Genomic DNA, 18,127 nt, shown 5'->3' with positions numbered 1-18,127 from the left:
TTTCCCTCTTTTTGCCCACGCGGGGGGGCAAGGCCCCAATCCCGCCTCACTGAAACCTCGGCCTCCCAGGTTCAGTTTCCTCTCCTGCCTCAGCCTCCCAACTGGGTTGGATTACCGGCCCCCCCCACCCCGCCTGGCTAATTTTTTTTTTTTTTTTTTTTGTATTTTTGTATTTTTAGTAGAAACAAGGGTTCACCATGTTAGCCAGGCTGGTCTCGAACTCCTGACCTTGGGTGATCTGCCCACCTCGGCCTCCCAAAGTGCTGGGATTACAGGCGTGAGCCACCGTGCCTGAATTCTAATCCCACTGAATTCTAATCCCAGTCCTGCTCTTGGATTTAACTCTATGTCTTTCCCTCTGTCTCCGCCACCTCTGTAGCAGCCCTGAAGCTTCTGCATCCTTTTTCTGAGTGTCTGAGTGACCAGTAGCCGCTGTGCTTGGCCAGGAACACTGATGAACTTTGCTAATGATCTGGAAAGGCGGGCCCTGGGGCTGAGTTAATTTTAGCTCCAATTTTTCAATATATAAGTGAAAGGAGTCAAGAGCCTATTCTGAAACCTTCAGCAGAGCTGGGGATGCCAGGGTAGAAGGACCCATAAACTCCTCCCAAGGTCACTTTACTCCTCCATTCAGATGGGAGATCCTGGGGTGGCTTCCAGGACCACTCAGGTTCCCCAGAGTAAGGCCACGTCCCCTTCAGACCACCCAGGCCAAGGTCATGTCCCCTTTGGATCAGGTTCCTAAAATATCATGTCCCCCATGTTGCTATAACCAAGTTCCCAGGCCAGGCTTGTAGATGGTCACTCACAGCCAGCTTTCTGTGACACATCTGCCAGGAGAGCCTGTGATCCGAACCCAGCCTTCCCTCCCCCGTTCTCTCCCAAGCATCAGGACAGGCAGACCCCATTCCTGCAGAGTCAGTTCCATCCAGGGTCTTCTGTGGGGCGGTGAACCTGAGTGGGAAGGGGAGAGGAAGACAGTAGACACATTATAGGGTCAATCTGGCCAGCCCCCGTCTCTACCCCATTTCCTATCTTCTCCCCCATCTCGAGCATATTTGGTCAATGTGTCTTTCTTTTCTTTTCTTTTTGAGACAGAGTCTCACTCTGTTGCCCATGCTGGAGTGCAGCGGTGTGATCCCGGCTCACTGCAACCTGCGCCTCTCAGGTTCCAGCAATTCTCTTGCCTCAGGCTCCTGAGTAGCTGAGATTACAGGCATGTGACACCACGCCCAGGTAATTATTATTTTTATTTTTATTTTATTTATTTATTTAGAGACAGAGCCTCGCTCTGTCCCCCAGGCTGGAGTGCAGTGGCGTGATCTTGGATCACTATAATCTCCACCTCCCGGGTTGGAGCGATTCTCCTGCCTCAGCCTCCCAAGTAGCTGGGATTACAGGTGCCGCCACCACATCAGGCTAATTTTTGTATTTTTAGTAGAGACAGGGTTTCTCCATGTTGGCCAGGCTGGTCTCCAACGCCTGACCTCAAGTGATCCGCCCACCTCGGCCTCCCAAAGAGCCAGGATTACAGGCGTGAGCCACCGCGCCCGGCTGTCAGTGTGTCTTGAAGTCTTTCTCTAATCCCAGATCGCACAAGTTTTCCCTCTTGCAGCCAGAGAAAGGAGCCTTGGGAAGGAGCCCCTCTGGCCTGAAAGATCAAGCCTGTTGCTGGGCATGGGCAGGTAAGGAAACTCCACCCGTGGAAAGGACATTCCAGGGAGGTGGTGCTGAGATAGGGGGGCAGAAAGAAACAGGTCTGGGGGGCCAGTGGCTCTGGAATGAAGCGCTACACTCAAGGCTATGAATGGTTACTGAATGCACATACACACACCATTCTTACAGCCCAGGTGCTGCGTCTTAGAGCGTGAGTGTGTGTGTGTGTCTGTGTGTGCGCGCGCACGCACGTCTCTATCTGTTTCTTTCTCTGACTTGTCCTTATCTCTTGTCACTCCATCTCTCTCTGTGTCTCGCTGTCTCTGTGCATTTCCATGTCTCGAATATGTGTGTTTCAATCTCTCCCTCTGCCTCTTTCCAGTTACTCTTCTCTGTCCATCAATCTAAGCCTGCCCATCTTTTTGTCTGCCTCTCTGTATCTCTGTTCTTCTCTGTCTCTCTGTCTCACAGTCTCTCCATATCCAGGGATTCTCGTTCCCAGCAGCGCCAGGGCGACTCCATGGGAGGTGCGGCCGGGGTGCGTCTTTGAGAGAAGGGGCGGGTGCCTACGCCTTTAAGCGCGGGTGCGCGCGGAGCCTGCGCCTTTAAGCGCGGGTGCGCGCGCGGCCCTGGGTTCCCGGCGAGGAGGCCGCGGGAGCGCCCGGACCCGGCCCTCCAGCCCGGCCCCCGTCCGGCCCCCGCCCCGGCCCTGGCGGGGGAGGGGTCTCTGAACGCGGCCCCTCCCCCCTGCGCTCCTGCCTGCGCTGCGGTGCCTCCATCCCGCGTGTCCCAGTCTGTCTGTCCGTCCCTCCGCTCCCAGGCCTCGCCCCACCCGGCCCTGGGGCTGCCCGGTCGACCCCCTCCCCACCGCAGGCGGTCCCCTCCCTCCGAGTCAGCCTCCGCCGCAGCCCAGGAAGCCAGCCGGGACGCTGCCGCCCCGGACCCCGCGCCCTAACCTCCACCTCGGGGTCCTGCACCCCGAGATTGAACCGGGAGTTCCAGAAACCCGAGCCTGGAACCCTGATCTGGGACCAGCACCCCCAGATCCGGCCGTGGAACCCCAAGATCTGGAGCCTGAACCCCAATATATGGAGCTGGAATCTCAACATCGGTCACTGGGACCTCAACATTTGGAGCCGGAACTCCACAATTTGGAACACAGACCCCAATATTTGGAGCAGAACCCCAATATTTGACATATAAAACCTCAAGCCTGGAGCTGAACTCTGAATTCTGCGCCTGAGACCTTGAAATCTGGGGCTGGATTTCCAGTACTGTACCCTGGAACCCACTCTTGGGGACCTGAACCCTGGGATTCAGGCCTCAAATTCCAAGATCTGGACTGTGGGATTCCAAGGGGCCTGAACCCGAGTTTGGGCCTGAAGTCCTTGCTGCAGACCTGAATGCTGAAATCTGGGACTTGAGACCTCCTAATCTTGACTCAGCACCCCAATATCTGAATGCACCACCCCAGGATCGGATCTCAGACTCTAAACCCCACCGTTTGGCTGCTTAGCATCCCAAGACTGGACCTGGGAGACCCTGACCCTGAACAACCCAAACTGGACCCCTAAAACTGGACCCCAGAGGCCCGATATTTTGGGGTCTGGGACCCTGAGTATTAAAGTCTGGAGACTCCGTTGCCACAGATTTGAGCCTAGTCAGGACACAGTCCCTCTACAGAAGCCTTGGGGACAGGAAAGGCATGACCAGATGCTCCCTCCAGAGTCCTGACCTCTGACTCCCCTGGAGCTAGAACTCTGCTCCCTGGGGCAGCTTCTAGCTCAGGTAAGGCTGCTGAAACCTCCAGGTGGGGAGGGGCTGGGAGGAGCGTTGTGGCTGCGGGTTACAGTACCAGGCACCCTTTGGCACTCTTGGGGTTTCTCCAGAAAAAAGACATTTCCCTGTGGGTCTGCCTTCAGCTCCTGCTCTGCTCCAAACACTCTCTGGACACTGGCCAGCCCTGCCCCTCTCTGACCTCCCCTGCCCTAGTTCATGGTACCTCCAGGTCTCTGACCCCTGCAACCTTTACAGCCTCTCGCTGTCTGTCCTACCATCTCCACCACCTCTCTTGTCCACCACTCCTCTCTCTGATCTCCTTTCTCCACCTGTCCTCTCAATGGCCATCTCTGTTCCCCTTTTCTCTCTCTGATCATCTTTGTGACACCTCTGTCCACAGGTCCTCTCTCCAGTCGCCTCTGCCTGCTGCTTCTTAGTGACCATTGCTGACATCTGTGTCCACTGTGCCTCTCTAATCATCATTCACCAGCTGTCTTGCTCTTTCTCCACCCCTGAATCTAAGCCTGGGTCTGTGACCGTCCCCATCCATCTTTGACATTGCTGTCCACCACTCTTCTCTCCAGCCGCCTCTGTCCATCTCTCCTCTCCAGCTTCCTCTGGCCACCTTTCCCTTTCTCTAGCCATCTCTCCCACTGCTCTTGCCCTCTTCCCACCCCGACCCTAACTCCCAGTCTGCAACCCTCTTACCATCTCTGGCCACCTCTCCTCTCTCTCGCTCGCTGATACCCTCTGATCGTCTCTGGCCACCTCTCCTCTCTCTCACTCTCAGCGCTGATGCTTTCTGACCGTCTCTGGCCGCCTCTCCTCTCTTTCTCATTCACTGATGCCCTCTGACCATCTCTGGCCACCTCTCCTCTCTCTCTCACTGGCCGATTCCCTCTGATCATCTCAAACATCTCTGCTGCCTTTCCTCTCTCCGATGACCTCTTCCCGCACCATCCTCCTGAGCAGCTGTCCTGGACTCCCACTGACTCTGCCATGTCTGTCCTTTTCCTCCTCTCTGACCGCCTTGCTGGCTTTGGGCCGTTTCTGACCACGTGTCTCTGACATGGTCATCTCCCCCAGATCTGAGCCCAACCCATGCCCTCCCTTCTCTTTGTCCACCACTCATCTTCCTGACCATCTCTAACCCCTTCTCTTCTCTGGTCATATCTGACCACTTCTAATCATTCCTGCCACCCTGGCTGCTCCGTCTCCCCATGGCCAGCTTTGACCATCTCTGACCATGTCTAAAGCCCTCTGGTTTTCCTACCACTCACCCAAACCAGCTGTCATTTCTCTGACCATTTTTTTTCTTTTTTCTTTTGGAGAGACAGAGTCTCGCTCTGTTGCCCAGGCTGGAGTGTGGTGGCACAGTCATAGCTCGCTGCAACCTCAAACTCTTGGGCTTAAACTGATCCTCCCACCTCAGCGTCCCACATAGCTAGGGCTACAGGTGGGCGCCACTATGCCCAGCTAATTTTTTTTTTTTTTTTTGAGACAGAGTCTCATTCTGTCGCCCAGGCTGGAGTGCAGTGGCGCAATCTCAGCTCACTGCAAGCTCCGCCTCCCAGGTTCACATCATTCTCCTGCCTCAGCCTCCCAAGTAGCTGGGACTACAAGTGCCTGCCACCATGCCCGGCCACTTTTTTGTATTTTTAGTACAGACGGGGTTTCACCGTGTTAGCCAGGATGGTCTCGATCTCCTGACCTCGTGATCCACCCACTTCGGCCTCCCAAAGTGCTGGGATTACAGGCGTGAGCCACCGCGCCCAGCCAACCCCAGCTAATTTTTGAGAACTTTTGTATAATAGATACACGGTCTCACTTTGTTGCCCAGGCTGGTCTTGAACTCCTGGCCTCAAGCCATCCTCCTGCCTCAACCTCCCCAAATGCTGGGATTACAGGTGTGAGCTACTGCGCCTGGCCTTCCTCTGGCTTTTGGTCACATCTGACGGTCTTTGACCAGCCCTTCTGCCCTCAGCCCACTGTGACCTTCTCTCCTGGTCTCAGACCACCCCCATCCGCTGTAGAACCCCTCTTCTGCCCTCACGCCTCCCCTCTTCCCCACAGGACACTCCTGCCCGCGATGGCCATCCTCCCGTTGCTCCTGTGCCTGCTGCCGCTGGCCCCCGCCTCATCTCCACCCCAGTCAGCCACACCGAGCCTGTGTCCCCGCCGCTGCCGCTGCCAGACACAATCGCTGCCCCTAAGCGTGCTGTGCCCAGGGGCGGGCCTCCTGTTCGTGCCACCCTCGCTGGACCGTCGGGCAGCCGAACTGCGGCTGGCAGACAACTTCATTGCCTCCGTGCGCCGCCGCGACCTGGCCAACATGACGGGCCTGCTGCATCTGAGCCTGTCTCGGAATACCATCCGCCACGTGGCCGCTGGCGCCTTCGCCGACCTACGGGCCCTGCGTGCGCTGCACCTGGATGGCAACCGGCTGACCTCACTGGGCGAGGGCCAGCTGCGTGGCCTGGTCAACTTGCGCCACCTCATCCTCAGCAACAACCAGCTGGCAGCGCTGGCAGCCAGCGCCCTGGATGACTGTGCCGAGACGCTGGAGGACCTCGATCTCTCCTACAACAACCTCGAACAGCTGCCCTGGGAGGCCCTGGGCCGCCTGGGCAATGTCAACACATTGGGCCTTGACCACAACCTGCTGGCTTCCGTGCCCGCCGGCGCCTTTTCCCGCCTGCACAAGCTGGCCCGGCTGGACATGACCTCCAACCGCCTGACCACAATCCCACCTGACCCGCTCTTCTCCCGCCTGCCCCTGCTTGCCAGGCCCCGGGGCTCGCCCGCCTCTGCCCTGGTGCTGGCCTTTGGCGGGAACCCACTGCACTGCAACTGCGAGCTGGTGTGGCTGCGTCGCCTGGCGCGGGAGGATGACCTCGAGGCCTGTGCATCCCCACCCGCTCTGGGCGGCCGCTACTTCTGGGCGGTGGGCGAGGAGGAGTTTGTCTGCGAGCCACCCGTGGTGACTCACCGCTCGCCACCCCTGGCAGTGCCCGCAGGTCGGCCAGCTGCCCTGCGCTGCCGGGCAGTGGGGGACCCAGAGCCCCGTGTGCGTTGGGTGTCACCCCAGGGCCGGCTGCTGGGCAACTCGAGCCGTGCCCGCGCCTTCCCCAATGGGACGCTGGAGCTGCTGGTCACCGAGCCGGGTGATGGTGGCATCTTCACTTGTATCGCGGCCAATGCAGCTGGTGAGGCCACAGCTGCTGTGGAGCTGACTGTGGGCCCCCCACCGCCTCCTCAGCTAGCCAACAGCACCAGCTGTGACCCCCCGCGGGACGGGGATCCTGATGCTCTCACCCCACCCTCCGCTGCCTCTGCCTCTGCCAAGGCGGCCGACACTGGGCCCTCTACCGACCGTGGCGTCCAGGTGACTGAGCACGGGGCCACAGCTGCTCTCGTCCAGTGGCCGGATCAGCGGCCTATCCCGGGCATCCGCATGTACCAGATCCAGTACAACAGCTCAGCTGATGACATCCTCGTCTACAGGTGCAGGATCCAGGCCCTGGGGTAGCTTGCGTGGGGGAGTGAGGCAAGGGGGAGGGTTGAGGGTACACCTACTAAAACCCTACACTGAAGCACAACTGATAAATGGTGTTGGAAGGTTCCAAAAGAAATCAGGCAGCAAAAGTAAAAGAAATCAGGCAGCAAAAGTAAAAGAAATCAGGCAAGGATAACAAGAATCTGGCAGAAAGGGTCAATGAAATCTGACAGCAGTGATAAAAAGAAGTCAGACAAGAAGGACGAAGTAAATGAGACAGCAAATGTTAAAATAAATCAGGTTACAGGGCTAAAAAAGATCAAGCAATAAGGATAAAAGAAATCAGGCTGCATGGGTAAAAAGAAATTAGGCAGCAAGAATAAATAGTAGTAGCAAACATAAAAAGGAAACCAGGCAGCAGGAGGAGAAAGTAATCAGGGCAGAAGAATAAAATGTTAATGGGCAAGGGTGGGTGGGGGAGATAAGGGGATAAAAATAAATTTAAGTTGTAAAGATAAAGAGAGAAACACCAGGTTTTCCAGATGACAGGACTAGATACTAGCTGGGCTGCAGGAAGAAAAGGAGATCAAACAGGAAAGCACAGGGAGCCCAGAAAAAATGAAATAAGCAGCTCTGTTAGAAAAAGAAATCAGACCAGAGGTTAGAATGAAAATTTCAGGGAGGAGGTTCGATAGAGACTGGGCTTCGGGTGTGTGTGGTGTGAACTATTCCATGTTTTGAGTTCTAATATAGTGACATCCAGATTTTTTCTTTTTTCTTTTTTTTTTTTTTTTTTTTTTTTTTTTGTGAGAGTGAGTCTTGTTTTGTCGCCCAGGCTGGAGTGCAGTGGCGTGATCTCGGCTCACTGCAAGCTCCGCCTCCCGGGTTCACGCCATTCTCCTGCCTCAGCCTCCCGAGTAGCTGGGACCACAGGCGCCCGCCACTTCGCCCGGCTAGTTTTTTGTATTTTTTAGTAGAGACAGGGTTTCACCATGTTAGCCAGGATGGTCTCGATCTCCTGACCTTGTGATCTGCCCACCTCGGCCTCCCAAAGTGCTGGGATTACAGGTGTGAGCCACCGCGCCTGGCCCAGATTTTTTTTTTGAGACAGGGTCTCAGTTTGTCACCCAGGCTGGAGTGCAGTGGTGCAGTCTCTCACTACAACCTCCGCTTCCCGGGTTCAAGCGATTCTCGTGCCTCAGCCTCCCTAGTAGCTGGGATTACAGGCATGCACCACGACACCCAGCTAATGTTCACATTTTATTTTTAGTAGAGATGGGGTTTCACCATGTTGGCCAGGCTGGTCTCGAAGTCCTGATCTCAGATGATCCCTGCCTCAACCTCCCAAAGTGCTGGGATTACAGGTGTGAACCACCGCACCCGGCATAGATTTTTTATTTTCTAAATCAAATCAAACCTAGTTCAAGTTCCTTTTGCCAGGTAAACAGAAATACCCAATTTGCCACACTTGGGGGGGATTTTCTTCTCTCTTCTGTTGTTGCAAACACAGAACCTGGGGTTTACATACTCCAAGAGGTGGCTCAGTCCAACTTGTCCCTCCAAGCTGGAGAGCACTCAGCACATCTGCGGTGACCACATGTGGTCAGCAGTGGTGGCTGTGGACCCAGGTGCTATTGACACCTCTTACCAAAGTTCAACCTTGCATGGATGGACTGCGGCTGTGGGTGAGTCCCTGTCCTCACAACCAGGCTGGGCCAAGGGTGCAGTCCCAAGGCCTGGCTGTAAAGACTGGACCTCCCCAGGGCTGAGGTCTGTGCCTTGGGGACCCAGGTACTTGGGGACCTAGTACCTGGATGTCCTTTCCCTCCCTTGGGGCCAACACCTCAAGAAAAGGCCACATGATTTCCATTTCAGTCCTGGCAACCCACTGAGCTCATTCTACTCCGTTTCTCAGACATGGACGATTCCATGAAAGCCCTGCCCCTGAAAATCACACAGGTCGGCCGGGCGCGGTGACTCACGCCTATAATCCCAGCACTTTGGGAGGCCGAGGCGGGTGGATCACCGGGTCAGGAGTTCGAGACCATCCTGGCTAACACAGTGAAACCCCATCTCTACTAAATTAGCTGAGCGTGGTGGCATGCGCCTGTAGTCCCAGCTACTCAGGAGGCTGAGGCAGGAGAATCGCTTGAACCTGGGAGGCAGAGTTGCAGTGAGCCGAGGCTGCACCACTGCACTCCAGGCTGGGTGACAGAGTGAGATTCCATCTCAAAAAAAGAAAAAGTCACACAAGTCCTGGCCACCTTGCCAGGTGGGGAATGGAATGAATGCTCTCCTAGACAGTCACCCTGCCCCAGGCAACCACGGAGTTCCCTGTACCTCTCTCATTAGAATAGCCTAGGAATAAAACAGGTGACAAGACAAGTCAACTCTCCAACAGCGTGCCCAGCTACAAAAGAAACTATAGTGAAATTGGGTGGTAAGGATTAAATGGAAACAACAAAGAAAAAGATAAATAGAAACCTGCCAACAGAGATAAAAGAGAAGCAGGTGACAGAGCTGGGAAGAAATAAGGCAACAGGGAGAAAAAGAAAGCAGCAGTGATGGAGGCACATTAGTTTAATGAAAAGGGAATCAGACGACAGGGCTCATTGGAAAATAGGCTATTGATACAGTCATAATAATAAGGCAATAGGGCTAGGGGGACATTTATTGGCAGGTTACAAGGAAATCGGTCAGTAGGGGTACAGGGAGATCAGGTGGTTCGATTGGAGAGAATCCTAGCTGTACACTAGAGGAAAATCAGGCAGCTGGAAAAGGGAAATTTGGCATAGGCTGCAGGAAATAGGGGAACCAGAGGGAAATTGGCAAGGGTCTGGAGGAGACTGGGAGGTACAATGTGAGGGAAATTGGATGGGGGGTGGCTAGAAGACAAAAGGATTAAATTAGAGGGAAATTGGACAGGGTTAAAGCAAAACGGGGTGGTGAACTGGAGAGATGACTGGCAGTGGGGCCAGAGTGAAATCAGGCAGAGGATTGGGGCAAAATTGGGCAGGGAAGCTAGAGCAGAGCTGGGCTGCAGACTGGAGGGAAATTGCATGGGCAGTGCAAAAGGAAAATTGGGCAGTTGGGTATAAAATGAAACTGGCAAGGTGTGGTGGCTCACGCCTGTAATCCCAATACTTAAGGAGGCCAAGGCAGGAGGCTGGACTGCCTTGAAGCCAGGAATTTGAGGCCAGGAGTTTGAGACCAGCCTGGGCAATATAGCAAGAGCCCATCTCTACAAAAAAAAATTTTTTTAATTAGCTGAGCATGGTAGTGCATGCCTGTAGTTCCAGCTACTCAGGAGGCTGAGGCGGGAGGATGACTTGAGTCCAGGAGTTAGAGGCTGCAGTGAGCCATGATCATGCCACTGCACTCCAGCTTGGACAACAGAGCAAGACCCTGTTTCTAAGAAAACAGAAAAAAAGAAACAGGATGGATTGGAAGAACTCATGTGGTGAGCTGTTAAAGAAATTGGGTGGTGGGACTAGAGTGAAATTGGGCAGCAGCCCATGAGGATATGTGAGAGGATGGGCTAGAGTGAAATTGGCCAGCACTGGAGGGATATCAGTCAGGTGGCTGAATCGGATGTCAGACCAAAGGGAAATGGGGTGGTGGTGAGAGGGAGCTCACTGGGTAGAATGAAATGAGGCAGTAGACTGGTGGGAAGCCTAGCCCCGCGGGGAGTTTGGTGAGGGAAGCACAGGATGGGGGCTGGGCAGCCTGAGACCTGACCCCCACTTGCCTGCCCTGCAGGATGATCCCGGCGGACAGCCGCTCGTTCCTGCTGACGGACCTGGCGTCGGGCCGGGCCTACGACCTGTGCGTGCTCGCCGTGTACGAGGACAGCGCCACGGGGCTCACAGCCACACGGCCTGTGGGCTGCGCCCGCTTCTCCACCGAACCCGCGCTGCGGCCATGCGGGGCGCCGCACGCTCCCTTCCTGGGCGGCACGATGATCATCGCGCTGGGCGGCGTGATCGTGGCCTCGGTACTGGTCTTCATCTTCGTGCTGCTGATGCGCTACAAGGTGCACGGCGGCCAGCCCCCCGGCAAGGCCAAGACTCCCGCGCCTGTCAGCAGCGTTTGCTCCCAGACCAATGGCGCCCTGGGCCCCACGCCCACACCCGCCCCGCCCGCCCCTGAGCCGGCGGCGCTCAGGGCCCACACCGTGGTCCAGCTGGACTGCGAGCCCTGGGGGCCCGGCCACGAACCTGTGGGACCCTAGCCAGGCGCGCCCCCTCTAAGGCTTCTCTGGCCCCACGGACAGCAGGACCCACCTGGCCTCAGACTCACCAAATTGCTCATGGTTTTTAAAACTCTGATGGGGAGGGTGTCGGGGACACAGGGCACAACAAGAAAGTCCTATTTTTCTAAGCTTGGGCCTAGACCCTTGCCCTCGTCTCTGTCTATGGGGGTTGGGGGACGGAGCAGGGGTCTGGAGCTGGGGAATGCCTCCTTTGGGGAGAGACATCCCCCACCCCACCCTGCCCAGTTCAGTCTGAGGACGCTGGAGGAGGCTGAGGATGGCGATCCATTCAGACAATAGATGTTCCCTGTGTGTTTGCTCTGGGCATGCCCTGGGTTGGGGGATGCTGTGGTGATCCAGACAGCCCTGAGCCCTGCCCGCAGGGGCCTAAAGTCAAATGGGAGACAGACACATCCCTAGACAGTGATAGCCCAGAGTGACCAGGGATGTGGGGATGAGGGAAGCCTGGGGGATTGTGACAGTCCAGAAGAGGTACCCTGCTCAGCCCCAGATGTGGTCAGGGAGGGCTTCCTGGAGGAGGACACATGTGATCTGAGAATGACATTTAAAGGAGATAACTGGGCAAAGAGCAGAAGGAAAGCTCTTTCAGGCAGAGGGCACAGCACAAGCAAGGTGGTGGTGTGCCCTGGGCACTGGGGGTGCTATGGTAGAGGTGAGGCAGGAGGGTTGAGCAGGGTCTAGGACCTCCAGGCTGAGGAGCTCAGACTGTGGCCTGATGGTACTGGGGAGCCATGGAGGGTTGTATGCAAGGGAGGGATGGGGTCAGATTGAGGCTTTAGGAAGATCCTTCTAGTGCTCTGAGGAGGGTGGACCCAAGGGGAAGACTGAAGCTGGGAGCTCCAGGGGAGGCTGGGGCAGGGACCTGGGTGCGTGAGGACAACGTTGGATCAGCTGAGCTGGGGGACAAGAAAAGGGAGTGGGTTGATAGAGACACTCGGGAAGCTGTGGGAAGCTAAGGCAGTGGGTTATGGAGCTGTGGGGCCGTGGGGTGGGGCAGGGAGATGGTGGGGACTGCCCTGATATAGGACCAGGGAGGAGGAGCAGGTTTGGGAAAGATGATATGCCTGGTGGGGAACTTGGTAGATGTAGGGGCCCTGAGGATGTCCAGGGTGTGGCATTCAGGAGGCTGCAAGAACCCTGGTCTGAGGCTGAAGCTGGGAACAGAAATGAGGGCTTTGTCAGCAGAGACAGGAACTGACACTGCTGGGGTTAAGACAGCCTCTTGTGGGGGGTGGTTCCAAGTCCCCACTATGGGACTTTTTTTTTTTTTAAAGAGATGGGGTGTCTCGCTCTATTGCCCAGGCTGATCCCAAACTGGCCTCAAGTGATCCTCCCTCCTCAGCCTCCTGGATTGCTGGGATTACAGGTGTGAGCCACTGCCCCTGGCTAGGGACTTTCCATATTTAAGGGTGATGCAAAGAAAAACCTAACAAAGACTAAACAAGAACAGCAGGGAGAGGGGCAGGGGGAAGAAGACCAAGCAATTCAGACCCAAGAGACTCTTGTGTGCAATGATATAAATAAAGGCTGTGGTGACCCCCCGGAGAGCAGTGTTAGGGGGTCAGTTGGGGCAGACGGCAGATTCAGGGGATTTGAGAGGAGGGGGTAAGAAAGTGTAGCTAGAGGGTGCAGCCCCTGTCAACCTGTGGGCCTGGAGTCTGGGTTGATCTGGAACCTTCAGCCTGGTGTCTCTGCAGGGCGGGTCCTTACTCTGTCTTGCCCTGCCCTAGGCCCCATGGCACACCAAGCCTGGAGGTTTGTAGTACCAAACCCTGGCCTAGGAGATGTTGAGCATCCTTGGAGATCCAGGAATGGGGTTGGCAGTAAGAGGAATAGCATCCCCTGAACTCAGGGCTTCACTAGTGATGTCCCCAGAGGCAGGAGTGTGGAGGAAACCTGGGGTCTGTCACCTGGAGGGACACTGGCGTGAGGGCATGGTAAAGAGAACCCAAGATGAACTGGCCCTACTCATGACCTGAGGTACATGACCGTGACCTCACGCGATCACACATTCTAGATTCTGCCACAGCTTTTCTGGGGGATCTAGGCCTTGAACATACTATGCCATGAGTCATGGGGCCAGCCTGAGTCCTGGGGTACCTGGTCTGACCACCCCTCACTCCCCAAGGCCCCAGCAGCATCATGAGGTCCTTCTTGTTCATTAGCCGTGGACAGCTGAAGTAAGGTGAGGTCATCAAGAAGAGTGAGGGCATGAGTCTTGGGGAAAGGGGTCTAGGAGCGGGGACATGGTGGCTCGAGCCTGTGGTCCCAGCTACTCGGGAGGCTAAGGCAGGAGGATCACTTGAGCCCAGGAGTTCGAGGCTGCAGTGAGCTAGGATTGCGCCACTGCACTCTAGCCTGGGCCATAGAGCGACACCCTGTCTCCAAAAAAATAGAAAAGGAGGCCGGGCGCGGTGGCTCAAGCCTGTAATCCCAGCACTTTGGGAGGCCGAGACGGGCGGATCACGAGGTCAGGAGATCAAGACCATCCTGTCTAACACGGTGAAACCCTGTCTCTACTAAAAAATACAAAAAAACTAGCCGGGCGAGGTGGTGGGCACCTGCAGTCCCAGCTACTCCCAAGGCTGAGGCAGGAGAATGGCGTAAACTCGGGAGGTGGAGCTTGCAGTGAGCTGAGATCCAGCCACTGCACTCCAGCCTGGGCGACAGAGCGAGACTCTGTCTCAAAAAAATAAAATAAAATAAAATGAAAAGAAAGAAAGAAAAGGAGCTTAGGGAGGGAGGATAGTCGTGGGGGCCTAGGGCTGTCTACAATTACCAGTTGCTCCCATGAGGGGGAGCCAGAGGGCACTGTTCCTAAATCCTCTTTTTTTTTTTTTTTTTTTTTTGAGACGGAGTCTCGCTCCTGTGGCACCCGGAGTGGAGTGCAATGGCGCGATCTCGGCTCACTGCAACCCCCGTCTCTTGGGTTCAAGCGATTCTTCTGCCTCAGCCTCTCGAGTAGCTGGGATTACAGGTGCCTGTCTGTAATTTTTTTATTTTTTTATTTCTCCGACTAATTTTTTTATTTCTCCGTGTTGGCCAGGATGGTCTTGATCTCTTAACCTCGTGATCCACCCGCCTCAGCCTCCCAAAGTGCTGGGATTACAGGTGTGAGCCACCGCGCCCGGCCCTAAACCCTGATTTTTAAATGTGAGCAATCCTTGCTGTGTGCGGTGTGCTGGGGATTCATTGCTGAACAAATACAGCACAGGCGCTGCCTTCGCAGGGCTCAGCATTTGGTGGTGACAAATGGTTTCTGAGGTTTTTTTTTTAAAGACAGAGTCTCGATGTCGCCCAGGCTGTAGTGCAGTGGCGCAATCATGGCTCACTGCAGCCTCCACCTCCCAGGCTCAAGTGATCCTCCCACCTCAGCCTCCCAAGTAGCTGGGATTATGGGCATGTGCCACCACACCCAGCTAATTTTTATATTTTTGTAGAGATGGGGGTCTCACTATGTTTGCAGACTGGTCTTGAACTCCTGCCCTCAAGTGGTTCTCCTGCCTTGGCCTCCCACAGTGCTGGGATTACAGATCTGACCATAGATGTTAAATAATCACACCAGCAAGTGTAAGCATCTGCGGTGACCAAGGGGCGCCATGCAGGAGACACATACAGAAGTGCGTGACCCTGTAACCAGGGGCCCTGACCTAGCAAGAGAGATTGAAGAGGCTTCCTGGAGGAGGGGAGGCCTGGCTGAGACCTGAAGGATGTGCAGGTTGGAGTTAACCACGAAAGGAGTGGGAAGGGTATTCCGTGCAAATGGAACAGCCTGTGCTGAGGGAAGTAGAGGAGGGAAGGGAAGAGAGTGACCTTGGGTTGAGGCTGGAGAGCAGGAAGGGAGCCGATGACGCAGGACCCCATAGGCTGCTGGGAGGAGTCTGGATTGTCCTCTTAAGTGGCATGAGAAGCTGTTGAAGGGTTTTTTGGGGTTTGTTGTTTTTTTACACGGAGTCTCGTTGTCACCTAGGCTGGAGTGCAGTGGCACAATCTTGGCTCACTGCAACCTCTGCTACCTGGGTTCAAGTGATTCTGCCTCAGCCTCCCGAGTAGCGGGGATTACAGGTGCCCCGCCACCACGCCCAGCTAATTTTTGTATTTTTAGTAGAGACTGCTTCACCATGTTGGCCAGGCTGGTCTCGAACTCCTGACCTCGTGATCTACCTGCCTCGTCCTCTCAAAGTGTTGGGATTACAGGTGGCATGAGCCACTCTGCCTGGCCCATTGAAGGGTTTTGAGGTCTAATGAGAGTAGCAGTCTCTGACCTCAAGGAAGCTCTGGGGGGGTAGGAGGATACTGCAATAGTCCAAGCAGAAGGGTGATCCGGACCAAGTTGGTGCCTGAAGTGGTTGAAGAGAGATTTGAGACGACCTTACCAGAGGCCCCCGCCCCCCATGCAGCAGAAAGTGTGCCCTACTGTACGCTACCCAGTTCTCCAGAAAGATTGCAGAGAGACAAGAAGAGTTGTGAGACACTGGGCTCTGATATCCACAGCCCCACCCCTTAGATGGGGGAGCTGACTTCTGTGTAGCATGGGAATGACGGACCTTTTCCAGGCTCAAGTAGCGGGCAGACAGTGGATGGAGGCTGAGAGGCAGTGGCCGTGGGTGGTCAGGGGGAATGTGGACACAGGAAATGCAGGGCTGGAAGGGGGACACACACTTGGTAGTACCTTATTACAAATTTGGAAGCAGGAAGGATGGGAGGAGGGCAGGCTGGTCCCTCTAGCATGGGTCCCCCATGTTCCCCCACAGCATGCCTGGACCACCCCACCCCCCTGCAAAAACACATACACACCATCACGTGTATCTAGGATTTAAAGTCAAAATGTTGCTTGTCACCGGGACTGGTGGCTCATGCCTGTAATCCCAGCACTTTGGGAGGCCGAGGTGGGCGGATCATGAGGTCAGGAGATTGAGACCATCCTGGCTAACACGGTGAAACCTCGTCTCTACTAAAAATACGAAACAAATTAGCCGGGTGTGGTGGCGGGCGCCTGTAGTCCCAGCTACTGGGGAGGCTGAGGCAGGAGAATGGCGTGAACCCGGGAGGCGGAGCTTGCAGTGAGCCGAGCCTGGGCGACAGAGCGAGACTCCTGTCTCAAAAAAAAAAAAAAGTTACCTGTCAGCCAGGCACAGTGGCTCATGACTGTAATCTCAGTGCTTTGAGAGGCCACGCTCAGGGAGGATTGCTTGAGCCCAGGAGTTCAAGACCAGCCTCTTTCAATTCCGTGGACCCCCTGAGGCGCACTTCACTCTCCCCAGCCCTCTGCATAAAACAGCAGTTCCTTAGGGACTTTAATTTCCCCCAAAATGCTGTGGCCTCCTAGGCAACATAGCCATACCCCATCTCTACAAATAATAATAATTAGCTTGTCCAACTGCCCAGCTAAGTCCATCAATTTCCTGAGCTCAGGGAGTACGACTACTTCTACTGTCAATTCCTCATCTGCCTTTGACCCTGCAGTTTTTAGACCAAAGCTCCGGCTGCTGGAGCATTTTCTTAAAGTGACTGTAGTCCCAATACCAGCATTCTCCCCTGTCTGTGTACTGCCAGATCCAACCCGTGTGTCTTGGGGTGGCTAAATCTGACAAAGGCCCTGAATATCTGGGGACACCTGTGATCTCCTGCAAGGCTGAGGCTAATGCCACACTTTTGCAGCTCTTTGCATGGGCACATATGTGAGAGAATCAGATAAAAGGTGCTCCCCAAAAGCATGTTTCTGTTCAGGGTGGAACCTGGGCCTGCCTCCTGCCTTTGGGTCCTCCCTGATGGGGAGGACCTCATACCTCGCAAAAGCAAGGAGAGGTATCAGTGCTTCCTGTTGTCCTGACCTGTGCGGAGTGACACTGGGAACATTGTGGTGACCAACACAGCCCTAGCCCTTGCCCTCAGAGTTCTAGTTCAAGGCTGGGAGCAGTGGCTCACGCTCGTAATCCCAACACTTTGGGAAGCCAAGGCAGGTGGGTCACTTGAGGTCAGGAGTTCGCGACCAGTCTGGCCAACATGGTGAAACCCCATCTCTACTAAAAATACAAAAATTAGTCGGGTGTGATGGCAGGCACCTACAATCCCAGCTACCTGGGAGGCTTGATCTTAGCCAAAAGGCCAAGAAACCTTCAGAGGTTTCTGACTGGGCCTGGGATGGGAGATGGGGAGACAGTCCAAGATTCCCTGAGGCAGGGCTAACTTTACGGCAGTGTGACTGTGGGGTTGCATCATGCCCCAAACTTAGAAGGACCCTATGCTTGTTTTAATGCCTTGCTGTCAGTATCTTGAAATTATTACAAAAGCCAAGAGAGGGCCAGGCGCAGTGGCTCACGCCTGTAATCCCAACACTTTGGGAGGATGAAGCGGGCGAATCATCTGAGGTCAAGAGTTCAAAACCAGCCTGGCAAACATGGCGAAAACCCGTCTCTACTAAAACTACAAAAAATTACCCAGACGTGGTGGCAGTAATCCCAGCTACTTGGGAGGCTGAGGCAGAAGAATCGCTTGAACCCGGAAGGCGGAGGTTGCAGTGAGCCCAGATCCCGCCACCACACTCTCGCCTGGGTGACAGAGCGAGACTCCGTCTTAAAAAAAAAAAAAAAAAAAAAAGCCAACAGAGGAAGAGGAAGGGAAAGGATTGCAAGCTCGAAGAATGAGCCAGAATTCAGTGTGGCTGGAGCACCATGGGAGAAGGGCACTGTGGGGCCATGGAGGGTGGAGGGTGATAAGGTGGAGGGACAGGGTCAGGCTTGCACTTTAGAAAAATCCATCTGGGCCGGGCGCGGTGGCTCAAGCCTGTGGTCCCAGCACTTCGGGAGGCCGAGGCAGGCGGATCACGAGAAACCGGGGGGCGGAGCTTGCAGTGAGCCGAGATCGCGCCACTGCACTCCAGCCTGGGCGAGAGTGCGAGGCTCCGTCTCAAAAAAAAAAAA

The 18,127-nt window shown here is 55.2% G+C and overlaps 1 protein-coding gene across 2 annotated transcripts; it reads left to right on the top strand.

Moving 5' to 3' along the window:
- The first annotated feature begins 1,482 nt into the window (after window positions 1-1,482).
- On the top strand, window positions 1,483-11,311 carry LRFN3 (leucine rich repeat and fibronectin type III domain containing 3). Of its 2 annotated transcripts, XM_031659610.1 has the most exons (4): window positions 1,485-1,685; window positions 2,128-3,444; window positions 5,509-6,939; window positions 10,691-11,311. In XM_031659610.1, exons 3-4 carry the CDS (start codon window positions 5,525-5,527, stop codon window positions 11,160-11,162), a joined length of 1,887 nt encoding a protein of 628 aa, XP_031515470.1. In that variant the 5' UTR covers window positions 1,485-1,685; window positions 2,128-3,444; window positions 5,509-5,524; the 3' UTR covers window positions 11,163-11,311. The 2 variants fall into 2 exon arrangements, with proteins under 2 accessions (XP_003915427.1, XP_031515470.1); XM_003915378.5 differs by having other exon boundaries at window positions 1,483-3,444.
- Window positions 11,312-18,127: the final 6,816 nt, after the last annotated feature.

The sequence above is a fragment of the Papio anubis genome, chromosome 20 (assembly GCF_008728515.1).
Source record: "Papio anubis isolate 15944 chromosome 20, Panubis1.0, whole genome shotgun sequence".
Classification (NCBI taxonomy): Eukaryota; Metazoa; Chordata; class Mammalia; order Primates; family Cercopithecidae; genus Papio; species Papio anubis.
Note: the sequence above shows the minus strand (reverse complement) of the source record. Positions and strands in the feature narration are given on the sequence as shown.